At 37.5% G+C, this 21,782-nt stretch overlaps 1 protein-coding gene across 2 annotated transcripts in view; it reads right to left on the bottom strand.

Moving 5' to 3' along the window:
- fmn1 (formin 1) overlaps positions 1-21,782 on the bottom strand; it is a 279,413-nt gene that overhangs the window by 51,296 nt on the left and 206,335 nt on the right. For both annotated transcript variants that reach the window (XM_059955635.1, XM_059955642.1), the window contains one exon: positions 20,589-20,640. In XM_059955635.1, coding sequence (XP_059811618.1) covers positions 20,589-20,640 — 52 coding nt within the window. The remainder of the gene's footprint in view (positions 1-20,588; positions 20,641-21,782) is intronic.

Below are 21,782 nucleotides of genomic sequence, written 5' to 3'. Positions count from 1 at the left end.
CATTCTGTAGGTTTCCAGCTCAAAGGCAGCATGGCATCAGAATAGACCTATACTGAAAACCACAAATTGTGAAGTGTGAGCTTGGCACCACAATCCACATTCATCAAGCTACTGTTATCAATTGCTATGCTCTGAAGAGGAATCCAAATGAGAACAACAGTCTGTCAAAAGGAGATGAAGAAAAATTGTTCTGGATGCTCCAGTAAAACATCTAGCCATCCATTTCTGTTCACTTTGTAATTCTGAAAGCTCCAAGATTTTTGACCTTGCCAATTTTATTTTAAAATAATTGTAAGTATATGAAGATCTATCACATTTTAAATTATAATGGGCATCCGATGTAAAGAATATACTCAAGAATTTCATACTTCTATCATAAATTTTCCACAACATTTCTTATGCAATGGTATATGCTTTTATTATAAAACATAGAAGAGATTAGCTATGCATGTCAATTGTATGACATCAATCATTTTGGATTAATTTTCTTTAAACCAGTTTTCACAGCAGTCCAATATAGGAATAAGCATTTGTGGATCACTTGCAAGTGCCAGAACTGACTGCTCTAATGACAGCAGAATACAGAATTCATTATGTCAAAATCCATCTTTAATCATACTCATTGAGTCAAATGACACTAGGCATTTACATTTAAACTCAGGCATTAGTTCTCAGCAACCAGCCTGGAAGGATAGGAGCAATAAAAGTACTTTTTTCATATGGCTGGGGGAGCAGAGCTTGATTACTTCCATAGGTCTCCATAAACATCCCTACAACATACAATTCCATACCTTTGCTGTTGCCTGAAACTTCTTCACTTCCCCTGTATTCACTAATGGCTTGGTTAAAATTTCTTCATTGAGATGACCGATGCCATTTTGTTTGAGTGCATTTTGTTGCCTCATTCTTCATCACTTCCACAGTTATCGTGCCAAATTTCATAGATTCTTAGCTGAATTATCAATCCGATATCCTCTCCATCACTTCTCCCCTTTCAACCCTCATCCAATCTTTTGTTACATCTTGTTTTGGTCAAAGTGCTTCTCCTACTTTCAACCTTCTGTAACTCCAGTGTAAGCAAAACTTTTCCATATGTATTGTGTTCCGAAGACAGGCCTCACTCATGCAACACTATGGTTGTTGCCAAGCTACATTGAGGCCTTGTCTTCAAACACTCTACAATCCCCAAGCTTATATCTAAATCTCTCTTCAATAACCTGTATTATTATACAATATTATTTCTCTACCTGTGGCCTCTCATTTTACTCTTTCCTCCTTCACTCACTACAGGCGGCTGTTCTTCCCAGCTCTCTGATTTTAAAGTTAGGGAATCCTTACATTAACAACTCCATCTCCTGTCTTCTTTAAGTATCTTCCATAGAATGTACTTATAACTCTTCCTAATATGTGCTCTTTGTACTGACTTCTGTTTCTGTCTGATTGCACTCTTAAGAAGCTCTCTGGGATGCTTTTCCATGTTGGAGCTGCCGACATCTATTTGCAGCGAACCACAAAAAAAAAAGGTTTATAAATATGTGCTTGACTCATCAACTGTATATTTCAGAGACATCTATGATCTTTTGGACAGAAACTTCTGGGTAGTGATCCGTGAATTCCTAATCTGCCAACGGGTGAAGCTCTTTACTTGTAATATGGAATCATTAAACTGATCCTGTCCTCTCCATCTGCAACCTGCTTATTTGATGCGTGAACACCTCTGGATAACTACAGGGATGAATCAACAACATTTACACTTTAGGGAAAAATTAGAGTTCATTTCACCGCATTTCAGCTTTAGTTTCTCCCTCTGCATTTCTTCCTGTATGAGTAGCCACATGTCCCTTTAGATTTTTTTTCTATTCTGTTAGTTTTCAAATCGTATTTATTGCGTGCTGATGTGCGTTTCCAAAATATTACTTAAGTTCTATTAAGAAATATTATTCAATTAGAGTTAAAACAACAGCAATTCACCCTTTTGATTAAAATTTCCCTCCAGAAGTAGAGCATTACCTGATAGGGAGATAAAGGCATGGCACCCTTTCTAGGTGAAGCAGCGATTTAATTGTACATCTTCCAAATTAGTGTCCTGCTACTGGTGCTCACGATGTGGATTCTTATACATTGAAAACATGTAAATAGCCGATTATCTAAAATTGCTGAGATCAGCATGGAGAATGGAAGGCTATTATGTGCCTAGTTAGAAGACGAAGAGCTGTACCTCAAACTTATATTGAGCTTGACTGTAATGGTAAATGATCAAAGAAAAAGAGGTCTGAGTGGGAGTGGAATATTAAAGTAATAAACAAATGGAAGCTCAGGGTCAAACAATCTGCTAAGAGGTCAACTAATTTGCATATGGTGTCCCCATTGAAGAGACCACAGAGTGAATATCAAATACAGGACATTAATCTGGAAGAAGTACAAGTAAATGGCTGCTTCACATGGAAACAGTTCCATATCTCTGATCAAGAGACTTTCCTGGCTGGAAGTGCAGAATGAATTAGTTTAGATTTGTTTAGAAACCCGAAAAATCTGCTTTGTACAAATACGGGAGAGGATGTGGGAGGTATGATTCAAAGTTTTTTTAAAATAATCAAAGAAAGTGACAGAATGAATAGAGAAGGTTTCTGTCTTGTTGATTAGAAGAAAAATACAATAATAAACTACAATCTAAAAAAAAACCCACAAAGGAAAAAACACAAGTAGGTACAATGGTATGGACAGTACTTAAGTGGATGCAGACTCATTTGAAATGCACCATGAAGCAGCTGAATAATGAGTGTGAACATACTGTACATTTAATTGACAGTGCAAGTGAAATGAGTTGCAACTCCTTATTGTTCCATATTTATATTTTCTTATGACGTGAAAGCACTAGCGTTTATGTCAAAAATGTCTAATTGAGATTTTTAGACACAGCTATACTTTCAATGGAGAAAATAGGGTATTCAAACACTTGTGTTGGGATGTGAAATTAAATGGGCTGGATTGCGTTGCTTTAGAAGAACTGTCAGCTAGCTGCAGTGTACAGGTATACACTGCAATATGGAAGGCTGAAACGTGCTGATGGGCAGATGCTGCTGCATTTGATTGATCTCCCACTCTACCACTGGACTCAAGTGTTGTTCAGTGATGTATTCCTCCCCCTTAGCATAATGCCAGCCTTGACTGACAGTGGGGCACAATCCCATTCATCTGAATGGGTTCACTGATTTGAATGGAAAGACATGTAAAAGTAACTTAGGTTTTCCTTAGCATTCTCAGCTATTTCCTAATTCCTGAAAACCTGTCAAATTCTTAGGACAATCTTGGTTAAGGGTGGGCTATGATGCAGTGCCAGAGGCCCAGTTGCTGTTTTTTATACTGCTTGACTCTGGGAAACAACCCTGGAGCTTCTCTGACTTGCAACACTGCAGAGAGATGTTGTGTCCACATGACCAATCTACTGGCTGTGAGGAGGCACTCAGCTGGTAGTGTTCGAGCATGAGGACAGGACCTGGTCAAGTTCAGACTGGATCAATGTAAAAGTATCCTGCCTAACCTTACTTCCTCTAAATTCTGTACTTCCTTAAAGGCGGTTCATTGTCGTTGTGGCTGTCCCTTGAGGTCGAGGATGATGGTCTTTGTTCCGTTGATCTATCACAGAGCGAAGACGCCTGTGTGTGTATATTTGTTTAACGTGTACTTGATGTTGCACTCCAGGAAGCACATGATACTTCACAAATCAATGAACTGATTCCAATGGCATGGAAACCACGACGATTGGAGCTGATGGATTTGTTGCAGCCTTCATCCGCCTCCACAGCTGTTGAGTTCAAAGTAACTTTGTCCGCCTGTTCCACCGTTGAGATCTTGGTTGGATTGTTCTTTGTCAGGGACCTCACCCTCGACCTTACCGTCATGGGTGACCCTACCAGGAGTATAGCTCCAGACGGCATTGCTCTCAGGATCTCAGGACCACACAAGCTTTTCCACCATGACAGGGTGACAATCCACGGAGAAGAAAGGTGGTTAACATTGTGTCAAATATAAATAATGGCGTTTAAAAGACTACCTTATCAAGAAGGATTTCTGTAAGTCCAGTAACTTGCTTGCTTTTCCAATGTCATTTTTTTACCACCTGAGTTTTGGTTTATCTACTTGTAACTTAGCTGTGAAGAACACCTTTATACTACAACATTCGCCATTGGTTCCACTGTGAAGTTTGTATGTACCACTATCATTCTGTTAGCATTCAGTCTGAACATCCTTTAGTTTCAGCGGCAGGAATGTATGAAGTATTTTAAGCCCATTTAAAATATACAACCTGAATAAAGACTTTCAGTTTGTCTCCCAATACCAGGAATAACGAAGTTGTGACATGTTGCATTAAACTGTTGCTGAAATTCTTAATACTGAAGAATAGTCTGAAACAGAGATCCAGAGCAAAAAGGAGGCCAACAGTTTATGTTCACAATGCAGTTTAACAGAGTAAACCACTCCTATGTGCTTCATAAAAGAAGCGGGGCAAGAGGAAAACCAGACAAGGTATATACAATAATGCACGCCATTTATTTTTTTTTAAACATAGATCACGTAACTTCTAAAATCCAGACAAGGTAAAAGAAAATATATAAAAGAACGAAGGGTTACTTTCAAAACTAGAAAGATCCATTGGAAGATGAGAAGATTTATGGAAAAGACTGTTGACATCCAGCCACGGTGACGAAAGGCCCTGGCATTCAGGTGAAATACAGGGAGGAGGGAAATGCTTAGTCCAGAGTTAGGTGAGTGTGGTGAACTACATATACCTGTCTGGACACGCCCCCTGCTGACTGCCCCTGTGGCCCCTCCCACTGACTGTGGCTCCTCCCACAGATCCCGGTATAAAGGCGATTGAGGCCTGAGCCTGGCCCTCAGTCTCCAGGATGTAGTATGGTGGTCAACTGCTGCTTGTTCCTTCTTCCAGTCAATAAAAGCTGATATCTCGCCTTTCACGTCTCAGAGAGAGTTATTGATTGTGCATCAGTGAGTCTGTCAGGTACAACATCAATTGCAATGCATTGATATGATAATAGAAATTATTAATCAAATATGCAGTAGTTTACTTCTTGATATTGGTTTATTATTGTCACAGGGACTGAAATATAGGGAAAAGCTTTTCCCATCCTTTCAGTCTTGAGGAAGGGTCTTGACCTAAAACGTCAACTTTTTATTGATTTCTATAGGTGTTACCTGACCTGCTGTGTTTCTCCAGCATTTTGTGTGTTACTCTAGGTTTCCAGTATCTGCAGTATCTCTTGTGTCAGAGAAAAGCTTTCATTTGTATGCTATCTAGACAGATCATTATACATGTACATCAAGAAAGTAAAAAGGAAAACAGAATGTAAAATCTTGTGTTATAGTGCAGAAAAGTAGCAGTGTGGGTAGAGGAAAAACACCACAAGGACCACTACAAGATAGATTAGGAAATCAAGAGTTCATCTTTTAGCATATGTGAGGTCCACTCAAGAGTCCAATGACAGCAGGGTAGATGTAAAACCAGGGAGGAAGTGGTCCTTGATCCTTGCTGTTATTTTCCAGATGCAGCAGAAAATGTAGACAAGAGGGGAGGCTGGTTTGCACAATGGATGGGCCTGCAAAGTCGTTATTGCCTGTGTATAACTCCTGCGAGCTACCTTCCTGAACTTTTGAAGTTCATCTGGTGAAAGTACTCCCACAGTATTGTTGGGCAGGGAATTCCAGGACTTAGATTCAGTGACAAGGATGGATGAGCTAGCTATTTTCAAGTCAGAGTGGTATGTAACTTGAAGTGGAACCTATAGTTGGTGGTGATCCCATGTGCTGTGACCCTCATCTTTCCTGGGAATTGAGATAGGAGTAGCCAGGACAAAAGTCTGCAGTGCAGTTTTTAGGTCTGGGATTGGTGATCTGGAATAGGAAATCACAAAAGTCAGTGGGAATTATGTAAATAGACAATACAGATTAATGTGTATTTGAATGGGTTCTAAATATATGCTTGAATTTTTGTGGAGTGTATTTTATTAGGTCAGTCAGGAAAGCATTGGAAACATTTATAAAGTTAAGGACATAGTTGAAGGCTTAAGTGATGGGGTGAGAGAAGAACAGAGATGAGTGATGTTTGGGTATGAAAGTCTAAAGGCAATCAACTACCCTGTGGATTGAGCTTCTGCCTACATCACTGCAGGAACTCTGGCACTGATGGCATTGACCTGATGGAAATTTTCAATCAAAAACACCTTTTTGAATAAGTTGCTGACTGGAAAACAGCACTTTGCCTTCTGGATATTCGCCACATGCAAATAATAGTGGCAGCCTGACCAACTTATGTTCTAAATTAACGGAAACATTTAACTTGTCTTAGTGATATTGAAAATAAGAAAGGATGGAATTTATGTACACCTTTTATGACCTCAGTATACTGCAAAGCATTTTTACATCCAATTAAGTACTTCTGAAGTGTACCATTTGTAATAGAGGAAGACGTGGTAGTCCTTATACTTACACTTCCACAAACACTAATGAAACAAGCATTGATCAAAATCAGAAAGTATACCCTTGTTCTTTCTCTTTTTATAGTACTACATGATCCTTAAAGTAAATGCAGATTAAAATCTCATTTAAGGGAGATTGCGAATTGATGACAGATTTTCCCCTCCAAATATAAATTTACAGTTTATTATTATTAAATAGTTATTATCAAATTTTGATGATTAGTTCTTCATTCAGAAGTCCTCACATGAGTGCCATCTGATTCTGTCTGCAAAATCAACCATAAATTAACTATTTTAATTGCCTGTTGCTTTAAAGTAACCAAAATCTCTTTAAAATTTGTCCCCGGAATATATTACAATGAATGATTCTGATAAATAAATTTTATCTTAAATTATTTATCATTAAGAAATATCATATATTTTATCACTTAAAATAAATAAGAAAAATGTCAAAACACCACAAGGGTTGAAGTCCTAAGATATTAAATGTGAAGGAAAGGTTACTGGAATTGAAGAAAGCAATATTTAATGAAACCAGAATCCAATCTGATAATGGTGTCTACATTTAATGCATTTTGAATAAAATTAAATAAATAAAATGGGAAAGAATTCTTCAAGTTAACTCTATGTACTAACATCATTAATCCTTTCAGAATTATAATATCATACTGAGGTCACAACAATTCTTGCACATAAACCTTTATTGATTTCAGTATTTCCACATTAGGTTACATGCCACTGGAATATTTTTACTTCAGCTCACTTAGAAATTGTATTTGTACTTGCTTCAAATCTTTTATTTCTTTTATTTTTGGCCTGTTTTAATACTATTTCAATTTTGTTCCTTGTTAGAGCTTCTTAGCAATTTCTTTTATTAAGTTGTTCACAGATTGGAACGCACTTTCAATATTTTAGCTACTTTAATGTTTCCTTAGAAGAGAACAACGCAAAAAAGAACTTTGATCTTATGGAAACACAGCGATGAAATAAATTTGAGCTTTGCTGTTTCAAGATGTGACCTAACATTTTTCATGTATGACATGAAAGCAACAAAAATGTCTTTAAACTAATAACACTCAAATTCTCACAATGGAAATTTATGTTCTCAATAACCCCAAGTTCATTTGGCTGTATAACTAAAGTACACCTGCATGTCATATAGAGGTGAACATCATAAATGCAGAAGTGTAGTGACCCATAAAATTTTGATATATTTAGAAGCTACTGAAAAATAACAAATTGCAAGTGCATGTTTGGATAAAAAGATCATTTAGATCTGGATATTTGTTCTGAAATTATGTGCATGTAACCAAAAGGATCAAAGGATGTTTGGTCAACTTAAAGGCTGTATTCAAATTTGTGATAAATGAATACAGTAGCTGTTCACTATGACACATGCTTTGATATCATACACATTGTTTATGGCTCATTAATAAGCAAGACCCCATAAATCATCCTCTCTATAACATCCTCTTCACTACCATGAAGATTGTGTAACCTCACTGACAACTTTATTATAAGGATATAATGCAGTAAAATACAATTCAATTGATGTCACGTGGACACTCTGGAACTTGAAGGCACAATGCAAGAACAAGGCATAAACCATAAAGCAAACCGATCATTTTTTAAAGAACTTAATTCACATGATATCAAATGTTAAATTTAAATAATGTTCCTAGGGTGTTTTTTACATGGAAATGTTATGGTGCAGATGCCAGAAAAATAATATGAAGGGTACATTACTGAAGTAGAGTGAATGAAGTAGCATTATTTTCACCTACAGAGCAGTTTACAAGAAGAAAAAGCAGTGTACAAGAATTTCACAATACCTAGTAATTTGGAGACAATCGCAGTTTTCCAGCTAATATTGAAAGTTAGCACATAAAAAGAACATAAGAATTTGTAGTAGTGGGTCATTTGGGACCTTACTTCTATTCCACCAGTCAATAAGATTATACTTCAGCATCACCTTCTGCACTAAACCTACAGTACATCATTGATTTGCTTAAAATATTTAAATTTTTTTTCAATCTCTGTCATTGAATATACTCAGCGATGGAGCTTCTACAGACCTCTTGGGTGGTGAATTCTAAAGGCTCACCACCCACTAAATGAAGACATTTCTCATATCTGTTCATATTTTAAGATTGTGATCTCTGACTTTATGCACACCAGCTAGGAGAAGCATTAACTCTCGATCCATCCTATCAAGTCCCTTAAGAATCTTTTACGTATCAATGAGATCATCTCTCAATCTTCTAAACACAAGAGAGGCCTAGTGTGCTTCATCTCTCCTTGTACATCAAAACCATCATCTTGGGGGTAAGTCTGGGGAATCTTCGCTGCACTCTCTCTACTCTAAAGTATATCCTTCCTTATGTAGGGAGATCAGACCAATACATAATATTCCAGATGAGGTCTCACTAGGAGTCTCCATAATTGGACCAGGCTGTCTCTACTTTTGAACACAAATCCTCTTGCAACATAGTCCGACCCAGCACTTGCCTTCCTAGCAAATTGTCAATCTTGCATGCTAACTTTCAGTGATTCATGCATCAGGACTGGGTCTGGCTGAACAATACTTCTCAATTTATCACTCTGTAAAAATAATCTATCGTTTCAATCAAAGTGGATGATGCCACATTATATTCCATATGTCATGTCCTTGACCAGTCATAGCCAGTCATAGTCATAATCCCCCACCCTCCTGCAACTCCCACCTGAATCTTCTCTGCATCTTCCTCAAAAACCCATGTTGCCACCCAAGTTTGTATCATTAACAAATATGAACATGTTACAACTAAATGTCTTATGAAAATCATTTATATATAGTTGTTAACAGTTGAGGTTCCAGCAAAGATCCCTACCTCACTGTACCAGTCAAAGCCTCTTTTCTGGAAAATGACCCCTTTTCCCAACTTTGTTGTTTGTCTCTTAATCAATCCTCAGTCCACACCAGGATATTTGCTTCAATTTTGTTTATTAATTTCTTGTATGGCACTTCATTGAATGTCCCAAGTACACCACACCATCATCCTGCAAATATCAAAGTCAAAAATCTCTGATGATTTTGTCAGCCATAAATCTATGTTGACTCTGACCAATCCTAATCTTATTTTGCAAGTGCCCTATTACAACTTCCTTAAAAAAGATTCCCTCATTTTCCTTATGAGGCCAGCCTAACTAGTCTATTCTGCCCTATTTTCTCTCATCCTCCTCTCTTAAGTAGTGGGATTAAATTTCATACATTCCAATCTGTGAAAACTATTCTAGAATCTATGGAATTTTGTAAGATGATAATCAGTACACCCATTATGTACTTAACTTCTCTTAAACCAAGATGCAGGTGATCAGATTCTGGGGATCTTTGAAGCCTTCAATTCTATTGCCTTCTCAAAGGCTAGATTTTTACAGGTTAATTTCTCAAACTATTCATTTGCTCCATATATGTAGTCCTCCACTATTGCTGGAAAGTTTTCTGTGACTTCATCTGTGAAGACAGATGCAAAGTTTTTGTTTAATTTCACTGTCACTTCTCTATTCCCTAATAAGTCAGCCTGTAAAGACCATAAATTAACTTTTACTAATTTGTTCCTGTTTTATGTTACTAGAAGTTCTTACAATCTTCTTTTATGTTTCTCACAACCTTACTATTGCATTCTATTTTCTTTTCCTATTTGAATTCTAGATAATATTTTGCTAAAATCTGAAATGTTATCAATTCCTGTGTTTAGAGCATTAGACTATAAGACCTATAAGAGCCGAATTGGGCCATTAGGCCCATTGAGTCTGCTCCACCACTCAATCATGCCTGATCCTACTTTTTTCCCTCCTCAGCACCACTCTCTGTCCTTCTTCGCATAACCTTTGATGTGTCCAATCAAAAACCTGTCAAGCTCTGCTTTAAATACACCAAAATGGCCTGACCTCCACAGCTGCCAGGGGTAATAAATTCCACAAATTCATCACCCTCTGGCTAAAGAAATTTCACTGAATCTCTGTTTTAAATGGACACCCCTCTATCCTGTGGCTGTCCTTTCTTGTCTCAGACTCTTCCACCATGGGAAACATCCTTTCCACATCTACTCTGTCTAGGCCTTTTAACATTCAACATTCAAAAGGTTTCCTTCTAAATTCCAGTGAGTACAGACCCACAGCCATCAAATGATTCTCATATAATAACCCTTTCATTCACAGAATCATGCTTGTGAACCTCCTCTGAACCCTCTCCAATGCCAGCACATGAGGAGCCCAAAACTGTTCACAATACTCAAGATGAGACCTCACCAGTGCCTTATAAAGCCTCACCGTCACATCCTGCTCTTGTGTTCTAGACCTCTTGAAATGAATGCTAACATTGCATTTGCCTTCCTCACCAGCAACTCAACCTGTAAGCTAGCTTTTCAGTGTGTTCTGCACAAGGACTCTCAAGACCCATTGCATCTCAGAGTTTTGGATTTTCTCCCCATTTAGAAAATAGTCTGCACATTTATTTCTTCATGTGGTAATGTATTTCATTTGCCACTTTCTTGGCCATTCTCCTAATCTGTCTAAGTCCTTCTGCAGCCCACCTGTTTCCTCAACATGACCTACCCCTCCACCAATCTTTGTATCATCCGCAGAACTGGCAACAAAGCCATCTACTCCATCATTTGAATTATTGATCCCAGTACCGATGCCAGTGGAACACCACTAGTCATTGGCAGCCAACCAGAAAAGGATCCCTTTATTCCCACTTGCTATCTCCTACCAATCAGCCAAAGTTCTAACCATGCCAGTAACTTTCCTGTAATACCATGGACTCTTAACTTGGTAAGCAGCCTCATGTGTGGCACCTTCTCAAAGGCCTTCTGAAAGTCCAAATATACAACATTCACTACATCTGCTTTATCTATCCTACTTGTAATCTCCTCAAAGAATTCCAACAGGTTCATCGGGCAAGAGTTTCCCCTAAGGAAACCATGCTGACTTTGCCCTATCTTGTCCTGTGTCACCAAATACTCCATAACCTCATCCTTAATAATTGACTCCAGCAACTTCCAAACCATTGAGGTCAGGCTAACTGGTCTATGCTTTCCTTTCTGTTGCCTTCCTCCTTTCTTAAAGAGTGGAGTAACATTTGTTTACTGCTTTGTTTTTGTCATTGCCTGTCTTTCTCATTGATTTAATAATATTTTTAACTCTTCTCGATGGCCAAAGCTGCACAAATTTTCCAATTGAGATTTTTTTGCCTTGAGGGATATATATGATGTGTAAATAATAGTGTGCATCAAAGTTTGACTGTCATACCGTTTCATGTCATTTCCCTATCTATCAAAACCCACTCGTATGTTATATCTTTGCACTTTGAGCAAAGTATCCAGGTAACCTTCCTCTCCCTGATTTATCATAATAGAGTCATAGAACAATACAGCATCAATATAGGTATTTTGGCCCAACACAATACACACTCAACTTGTCCAATTTCCTGCATTCAGCCTATATCCCTCTAAGTCCCACCCCTTCACCTATCCAAGTGCTTCTTAAATTATACCACAGTACCTGATTCTACTGGCTCCTCATTCTATATTATTATATTCTATATACTCACCAACTTCTACATGAACAGGTCCCTTTTAAGTTGTTCCCCTCTTACCCTAAATCTATACCCCCTTGTATACCCTTATCCACTTGTCTATGCCCTTTATAATTCTAATAAGTTCATCCCTCATTCTCCTACGTTCCAAGGAACAAATAACTAGTCTGACCAATACCTCCTGATAACTTAGGCCTCTAATCCTGGCAACATTGTTGTAAATCTTTTCTGAACTCTTTCCAGTTTAACCACAGAATTCCTATAATAGGGTGACTAAAACTGTACACAGTACTCTAAGTGCGGCCTAACTTATGCAACTGCAATTCTTATACTCAATATCCTGACTGATGAAGACCAGTATACTAAGTGCCTTTTTCACCACTCTCTACCTGTAATGCCACTTTTAACAAACTCTGCACTTGCACCCCTAAGCCTTTCTATTCCATTACACTCCCAGTGTCCCACCATTCATAGTATAAGCCCTCTACTGTTTTTATGTCCGAGTCTTGGACTCCAGATCCTCAGATCTGAGTTGGCATTCTCTAGCAGCCAGCACTGTTATTTACAACAGATGTCGTTGCCATGGATCCCAATGGTTTCCATCAACTCCTAATTTCTATTTTGTCCACTTGCAGCAAAATCTGTAGCAGTTGATAAATGATACGAATATTTTCAGCAGATTGGAATTTTTCTGAACAAGAGCCAGAATTAAATTTTATGTTTTGTGCCACTGACTGAGGACAAATTTCTTCCTCAATATATCTTACCTCCTGGATGAAAGCAAGTACAATGAAAAGAACAACAGAAATATCTTTGGAGCAATTAATGGCTAGATATATTCTCTACTTTAGGTATATCACCTTTTCTCCCTATAGTGTCCACCCATTAGTTCAGTCACTGTAGGCAATTGTAAATGCTAAAAGTAAACTTGCTTTAAATGGGAATTTTAAATTACAGCTGCAAATCAGTTTATTATTGAATAGTCTCTTTAATGTATACAAAACTCATGAAAGGGTTGGAATATGGTTATTTCTGTAAAGTCCCTTTCAGTCAATGTTACAGGGTGACAATTTGTAGATGTCCTGCTAAGAGGTTCAGCGGCTTGGCTGCTTTGATTTCCTTTTGTGGTGGTACTGTGGCAAAACAGGATTTCTGTTGCTGCTCAGAGATCAATGTACCTTAATCCATTTTCTTTGGAAGTGGGGGAGGATCAGCTGTCGTGGAATGAGGTTTGGGTGATATTCCCACGACAAAAAGGACTTTACTGCTGCTGTTGTTAGCAAATGTAGTTGCGTAACTGTGTGACTGCCATCACAACAGACTAGAAGCAAGACACCCCAAACGGAGAGCAGATTGAAAAACTTACTCCTTTACGTTGCCTCAGTGAATAGTGCAGGATAAAGAAATGGTTGGTGGGAGGTGATTTCAATTGGTGGAGGAGAGCAGGGAACTTATCCTGAGTCTAGTCAACCATTCAGCAGGCTTCTTAGGAAAGAGAGCCAGGAAACCTACTAGAAGCAAAACCTTGTTCTGGCTGTGGTAGGTGAAAAGATTGATAAGACAAAGCTAATGCCAACTGATAAGTGCAGAACGGCAATTGCCCATGACATTGTTGTACAGCAGCAGATGGTCAAGGGCTTTCTTACCCTTCACTGCCTGATTAATTTCTAATCCTCAAAATGAGTCATTCTCAGATTTGTCCCATTTTCCTTCAGTTTCAGAGGAAGAGAGATTAATAGTTAAATAAATAGAAGACAAATGCAAAATGGGTTGAATGGTTTCCTTATCTGCTGCCCTATTATATGACCTTCCGCCTGATGATACTCTGCAGGTTTGATCCTACCACAGTTTGATAGAAATCACTCAAGCCTTTGATATTGCTATTGAAGTAGCTCATTCTGAGACAGAGTCAGTTCTCAGAGTTACAGGTGATACAGGCACCCCTCTGTCTACTGTACTTAGGTTTTAATAATAAGAATGCACTGATGTTGAATGATTGACTGGTGTCACTTATCCCCCACAATACTCATAACATCTAACATATAACATCGCCACTTCTCTGATAATCTACACTGGATCACCTCAAGGATGCGTGCTTAGCCCACTGCTCAACTCTCTTTACACCCATGGCTCTGGCCAGATGGTGACGAAAAGGCATACAGGACTGAGATATATCAGATAGTTGAGTGGTGTTGCAACAACAAGCTTGCATTCAATGTCAGCAAGACCAAGTAATTGATTGTGGACTTCAGAAAGGGTAAGGTGAGGGAACACCACCAATCCTCAAAGAGGGATCAGAGTGGAAAGAGTGAGCAGTTGCAAGTTCCTGGGGGGGGTCAAGATCTCTGAGGATCTATTGTGGGCCCAACATATTGATGCAGTTACAAAGAAAACATAACAGCAGCTATACTTGATTAAAAGTTTGAGGCGATTTGAAATGTCACCAAAAACACTTGCAAATTTCTGCAGATGTACCATGGAGAACATTACAACTGGCTATATCACCATCTGGGATGGGAGGGCCACTGCACAGGATCAAAATAACCCACAGTATGTTGTAAATTCAGTCAGCTCTATCATGGGCACTAGCCACTCCAGCATCCAGGATGTCTTAGAGAAATACCTCAAATAGGAGGCATCCATCATTAAGGATCCCCCATCACCCAGGTCATGCCCTCTTCTCATTGCTACCATTAGGGAGGAGGTATAGAAGCCTGAAGGCACAGACTCAACAGTTCAGGAATGGCTTCTTCCCCTCTGCCATCAGATTTCTGAATGGACATTGAACCCATGAACGCTACCTCACTATTTTTTCTTTTTTTTTCTCTTTTTGCACTACTTATTTAAATTAACTTTTTAAATATATCTATGTACTTGCTGTAATTTACAGTTTTTATTATGCATTGTAATACTCCCGCACAACAAATTTCATGACATATGCCAGAAATATTAAACTTGATTCTGATGCTGATATTCTAAACGATTAAGAGAAATGTTTAATCAGACAAAACTCTCCATTTACCTTCATTTGGGATTCTGCATTTCTAAGCAATATCTAGAAAAATGCACTTAACTTAAAAGTAAAAAAGTGAAAGCAGCACAGAGAGATGGAGTAGTCTTAATTGGTCTGTCTTTACCGAGCGATGGATTCTGAAGTATGGGAAATGATCCATCTAATTACAGTAGGTTGGTTGAGGATCACTGTTTTACTAATGCTGGATATATCCTCTTATTTGTTTCAGTGATTGAGTTGCTGTCTGGAAAATGCAAGTGTTGTCTGTTGTGTTGTATTACAGCTTCATTACTGAATTTTGGTGACCTAAGTTCTGAAATAGGGTGACACTGGTTAAGCAGATTAGCTTGTATAGACGTATAGCTTGTATAGACGGGTAGCATTGTATCAGGGAAGAAAAAAAGTATTGGGCAATGACACAGCTTTTCCTGGCACCAATCTGCATTCCATGATGATGATGCTGATGAAGTTCAGCTTCAGCTTCATCTTTCGTGCTCCATCAATTGTTTTTGGATGTCTGTGGGAAAGCGTGTTTGATTATTAAGGATTCGAAATGGACACTAAATTCACCGACAACCAGGCTGGAGTAATCACTGCTTCTGACACCTGCATTATAGCATGCCTTGCAAAGCACTGCAGAGAGATCACCAAACTTAACTGCCCAAAACCATACAAATGCTCAGGTGAGGTAATTGAACTAGCATTAGTGTTGTCTCCTGGGCAAGTACAGTATCCCCTACAATTCTGTCACCAGGTTAGGCAGGCTGAATCAGTTGCATGTTTAATGTTAGATTCCTGAAATGGACACGATCTTCCAAGATCTGTCACAACAGATTATTAGGCAAACAGAGAAAAAGATTTAACAGTGCTCTCAAGGCTTCTTGAAAATTGCAGTTATCTCTGCTGACTCCTAGGAATCTCTAGCCCAGAAGAACTCAAATTGGAGGAAGGTAATTTTGAATGACACTGAGAACCACAGTCCATATGTCTGCAGGAGATGGAAGTCTGACATAAATGACCGAAGAAGCCCACCAACTCATAACTACCCGGTGTCTATCCGGTGCCTTTCCTGCCTTATCTGTCCCACAACGGCTTCATAAGTTAACAGTAAAAGCAAGTCATCTTCAAGAGTGGAGGGACCACCTAAATAAAATAGTAATCAGTGTTCCTGAATAACATGCTGCATATTACTTATGACTGTAGTGTTATTATTTTATTTTTAATCACAGTGCATTATGTCACTGTTATCTTCAGTTATTGATGTGGGCTGATATACCCTTTGAGAAACTTAATGTAATTAGTAATTACGATAAGGTGCCCACTGGCTGGCATGGACAATTTAGGCCAAATGACCTGCTTCCATGTGATAAAATTCTATGATTCTTTGATAAGTACAAATTGTGTCTATTTCCTGAATGTCAGGTCATGAACAAGAATGTACTTCTGTCTTCAATTTACTGTCAAAGCTATTCAGTACATATCTATGTGAGACAGGTAACCATAAATCATTGTCATGAATAGGATTCATCTCCCAGCTGTAGGTGGAAATTCAATCAAGCCAGTTCTACTTCTGGATTCCATCACTAGGACTGAACTGTTAGGGCCAACATTTTTTATTCCACTTGAGATTCCATCAGACCACAGGGACACATTGGCAGATGCCCAAATAACATTCACACATTTTTGAATTAACTTCACACATAAAGGTTTGATAAAGCAAGTCCCCCATCATAAAATCCCATTTAATCTATTCTACAGGAAGCAACTGGGGCAAACAAGTGATCAATTAAATAGTGGCACTGATTTGACAGCAGATTACAAAATATTTTAATAATTAAAGTAAATCATGTTAATTGTTATTCAGTATTTAAATCTAAAAGGGGGAAAAACCAGAAAATCAATTGTTTGTCATGAGATTTTGATTGGGATGATAACTGATTATCTGCTAATTAATTCAGTATCCTACTTTGTATGCCATTATATCTACCATATTATTGACAAATTATCAATACAAGGATTGTATCAAGGAGAGTGGCAAAAAGGAAGATAATAACTTGCATATCATAGAGCCAACTATTATCGATAAAGTAAGTTAAAGGATATTATAATTTTGGTTTTGTAGCAACTTCCTTCATTTTTTTTTACAGAATTAGAGGCTATATAAGGTTTAGCTCATGCAAATTGATTTAATTGTAATGTAAAGTCAACCTAAATCGGTCTGATTATTTATTATTTGTAATAATCTTCAAGTAAGTGCAAATTGGCATAATAGCTTGGAATGATTATACCCAGTTAATTCATACCAAGCCATTATGCAAGTTTGCATTTTCAGATCAGAAGTCCAGATTAATATTGGAGAGAGATATGGGGAAATTCAATAATAATAAAAAGGAGCAAGCTCACTTCAATGGAATGAGAAGGACATGGTGAGGATAAAGCAGAATCAAATATCAATAGTTAAAACTGTAACAAGTCCATTTAATGAGCAGATATTACAGGTAAAAGCTAAATATGTTCTCATAAGGAGGAAAGTAAGGCTACAAACCCAGTGCTTTTTTGGTAGCAAAGGAGATGGGGAAAATGATGAAAGTGAAAATTTAAGTGTCTGTTTAGTGAATAATTCAATTGAAAACTAGGCTTGTATGTAAAAAGTTGAGAGAGGAAATGAAAAGGAAAACAAGACAAGCAAAGAGAGAATATATGAAGAGAACAACAGTCACCATAAAAAGGGAATCAGGACATTTTCCATTGCCACAAGTGTTAAGTAGGTGGGAAGAAGAGGGATGTCACCAATTAGGGATAAAGAGGAGCAATACTTAGAAGCAAAAAGTACAGCTGGAATGCCAATGCAGGAATTTGTAGCGGTGCTTAGCAAAATGATAATGAGAGGATGTTTTCAAAATCTGGGTTAAAAAAGGCTATTGAAATAATGTATGTGGTGAAAAGTGATGAGGAGGTACATACAATGAATATTGACCATGCTTAAAGTAAAGGTATCACCAGGATGAGATGAAATGCACTCAATGTTTCTTGAGTGGTAGGTGATTTCAGAGATCCTGCCATAACTCTTCCAATTGTCCTTGGATGCAGGGTAGATGTGGTGCTAATAACCATATTAGAATAGGGATCACCATTTGGAATGTGTGTGCAGGGTAAAAAGTGCAGGTTAAAAACTCCAAATTTGCAGATGATGCAAATCTTGGAAATATGGCAAATAGTGAGGATTGCACAGATTGCATAAATACATAGCCAGGGCAGACAAAAGGGAAATCAAATTTAATATGAGATAGTGAAGGAAACAGCAGAGAAAATGTGGCACACCTGCAGAAGAGATGCAGAAACAGCAACAGTATACATGTGTATATATCTTTGAAAGAGGAGAGAATAGCCAGTGAAGCATATGGGATTCCTGTGTTCATAAACCGAAGCTTGGAATCCAAAGACAGTGAAGTTACATTGAACCAGTGCAAAACATTCTGGTTGCCACTCTTTTGGAAGAATGTGAGTCTTGGAGAGAGTGCAGAAAACAGTTACTTCAATAGGTGTAGGTTTGAGGGATTTCAGTTAAAAGGCTAGACAGGAAAAACTGGGGTCATGTCACTTAGGAGAGAAGGAGGTTGAGAAGATATCTGAGAGAATTGTAAAACATCATGGCTGGCTGTGATAGTGACTGTAAATAGAGAAATATTGATGCTATAGCGAATGTTCAAGCATCCAGAGACAGAAATTTAAAGTAAAGGACAACTTATGTGTATTTGAAGGAAAAACTGCTTGTATTCAAGAGTAGGATCCAAACTTCATTGCCTTTAAGGGAAGTGAAAACGAAGTTTATCATTGCCTTCAAAAGAGAAATGGATAAGAAGAAGAGAAAATAATTTGTAGGACTCTGGAAAAGGAGAGGCTCCATGATCTCTCTCTCTATATAATATATAAAGAGAGATGGGGGTGGGGTGAGGTGGGAGGGAGAGAGGGGGGAGAGAGAGAGGAAATAAAAATAAATGAGGCTGAGTGGGAAAATATATCAACAATGGCAGAGCAGACTTGATGGGATGCGTGGTCTAATTTTTCTCCTATGTCTTATGGCCTTATATCTTTTTTTTCCTTTCTTTTATTCCTGTGTGAATCTGTTATATCTGACTGATTCAGTCCTTCAGGTATAATTAAAATAATATGGATCATATCATTAACTTTGGGACTGGATTTAACATATTATTTCTTGACATATTGAAGGCAAAATCACTTCTACAGAAAGTCCATCTACTGTATAACAGCAATTAAAGTACTAAAATATCTTGAAAGCTACTGTATGAATTTGTAAATCTTTAAGTTCAATATGAATCTATAAAGTATTGAGAATAAATTTTGGCAATTTTAGTTTCAAAGTATTCTGTAGACAGTAAGAATAATTTGTTAAAACGTGTCTCATTGCAGAAAAAAAACAAAATATGTAAAAATATCAAACAAATGCTGTTTTTAAAAAATTGTGTGGGGAATAGAGCTAGGACTTGAAACTGATGCAAAGCTAAAACCACCAAACACATCAGTCTATATACATGGGAACTAATACCTATTTTTAATGAGTATCAAGAACATAACTGCTTTCCATAATCTAATATTGAATGCATTTCTGCTGCTATTTAGTTGCAGGCAATGTTAAATATTTCATACCTCTAGATAATCTTCTTGCATATCTAAATTGTATACTGATATAGAATGAATTGAAACATGTTTTCCAATCCATTAAAATTCTGGTTGTCAGGCCTGAAAAATATAGCTTTCCTCATGCTTTAAAGTATATTCTCACCAAATAGAGTATAAGCAAAATCAAACAGAACAGGAAATCACTGCATATCCAGTCAACGAAGTCAACCCTCTGATATCTCCAGTGGGATAGTGGCTAAACCTCCTGGAAAATGGCAAAAACCCAACTAACCAGCCATACACCTAAAAAAGAGTTGCAAATGCCGTCCGCAAGATAATGAGATGTTCTCCAGTGACATTGCAAACTTAAGAACAGTCAGGATTGAAGGACTCTTACTGAGCATTTCCGTTATTTTCATATTTCAAATTTCTAGCATCTGCTCTTTCATTACTTTCCAGCAGCATATTATCCTACTGGCCCTATCTATATTCCCTCCTGTTTCTCAAGTTTTTACTGATTTATTACTGCAATGTACGTATGAATGTGTGCTGGCATGCATGTGCATCTTGGTTAACTGTAGTCAAGGTTACACCTGAATGTATGTGAGAAAACTGCAGTATTATTTTTATTGCATATAAGATACAAATCAACCAGGAGGATATAAATAACAATGCAGAAATGTTTGGACTGTTTTATATCAGTTTCTCCTCCTAACTCACTTAAAAAGTGCATTATAAACAAAAATAGTCAGGAAAATTAAATAATTTTTTTCTCATGAAATATTAGATGATTTTAAGGTTCCCGATGTTAAAAAAAAAGATTTATATAAAATGAAATAGGCAACAATGTAAGTCAAGTTACCTTTTCTGTGACTCTTCAAGATGTGCTTCTTCCGCCTTATGTTCATTTTTTGCTGGAAGTAAAATAAAAATATTAATTTACAGTAAAGTTGACAAACTCACAATGCATTCTTTAGCCAAAACAGAAACAAATCACAGTCATTGAGCAGTATGATGAGTTCAAACTCAACAATACTATTTCATGTATGCTTCCAGAATAGTGCTCGATTTTGTGAGCAGTGATTGGGGGAAAAAGAATTATACTTTTTTTTGGTCTTACAATTTGTCTGCCAACTGAACATAAGATTCAGAAAACTCACTTCCAACCATTCACAAGCAATTTCTTCCATTTTATGAATTGTACCTGATTTCTGCCTTTTATATACTTTTGCGAGATGGATACCTTCAGCAAATATCTCAAGGCATAGCAAAAATATTACCAATCTTATCTGCAAATTCACTGGAGGGATAAGCAAACCAATATAAATGCCCTCTCCTAGGCCAGGATTCCCATTATAGAGGATCTGCTTATAGTGGTAGTGTTCCCATTGTCAGAGTCCTAAAACAAACACAATATTTCCACAGCTCTGTCATGCAAATAAATTACAAGCTAGACAGTGGGAAAAATTCTATGCTCACTACCATAAACTCTAGGGAATCTCTAGCCCCTAGCTCATCTGCATTTGGTTTGGTATGGAGAACCCTGAGGTAGCAGAGAGGGAGCATATAGCGGCTCTGGCAAGCAGCAGAAGAGGTGGACTACTTCACAAACTACTCACATTCTTGCCCTTGGAAGATGCTATTTCATTAGTCACATCAGAAGCCACTAAAGTGGATCCTGATTGACTGCCTATGAATGAAAGATTATGTAGCATTGTGTGATTAATTGACATTGTATAGAGATGTTTTAATGAAAATCAACTTAATAAAGTTTTCCACAGATCCAACATTAAGATTTAAGAAAATTCTTGAACAAAAGGGCTGTTCTACAAATAATCAATACTTAACACATTATTGTGCTCAGCCAAGCATCAGCACTGTAGTAGTACTACTGTGTCCAGAGACATAAGGGCAAAATGCAACACACACTTCATCAACTATTTTGTACAATTATAAAACTAGCACACAACCTCCAATAACATCCTAAATGTGGTGAAAATTCCTAATTTGCATCAGTCTACTTCCATCAGGATGTTAGAAACTAAAGCCAGAAATT

This window comes from Hypanus sabinus, chromosome 2 (genome assembly GCF_030144855.1).
Source record: "Hypanus sabinus isolate sHypSab1 chromosome 2, sHypSab1.hap1, whole genome shotgun sequence".
Taxonomy (NCBI): Eukaryota; Metazoa; Chordata; class Chondrichthyes; order Myliobatiformes; family Dasyatidae; genus Hypanus; species Hypanus sabinus.
Note: the sequence above shows the minus strand (reverse complement) of the source record. Positions and strands in the feature narration are given on the sequence as shown.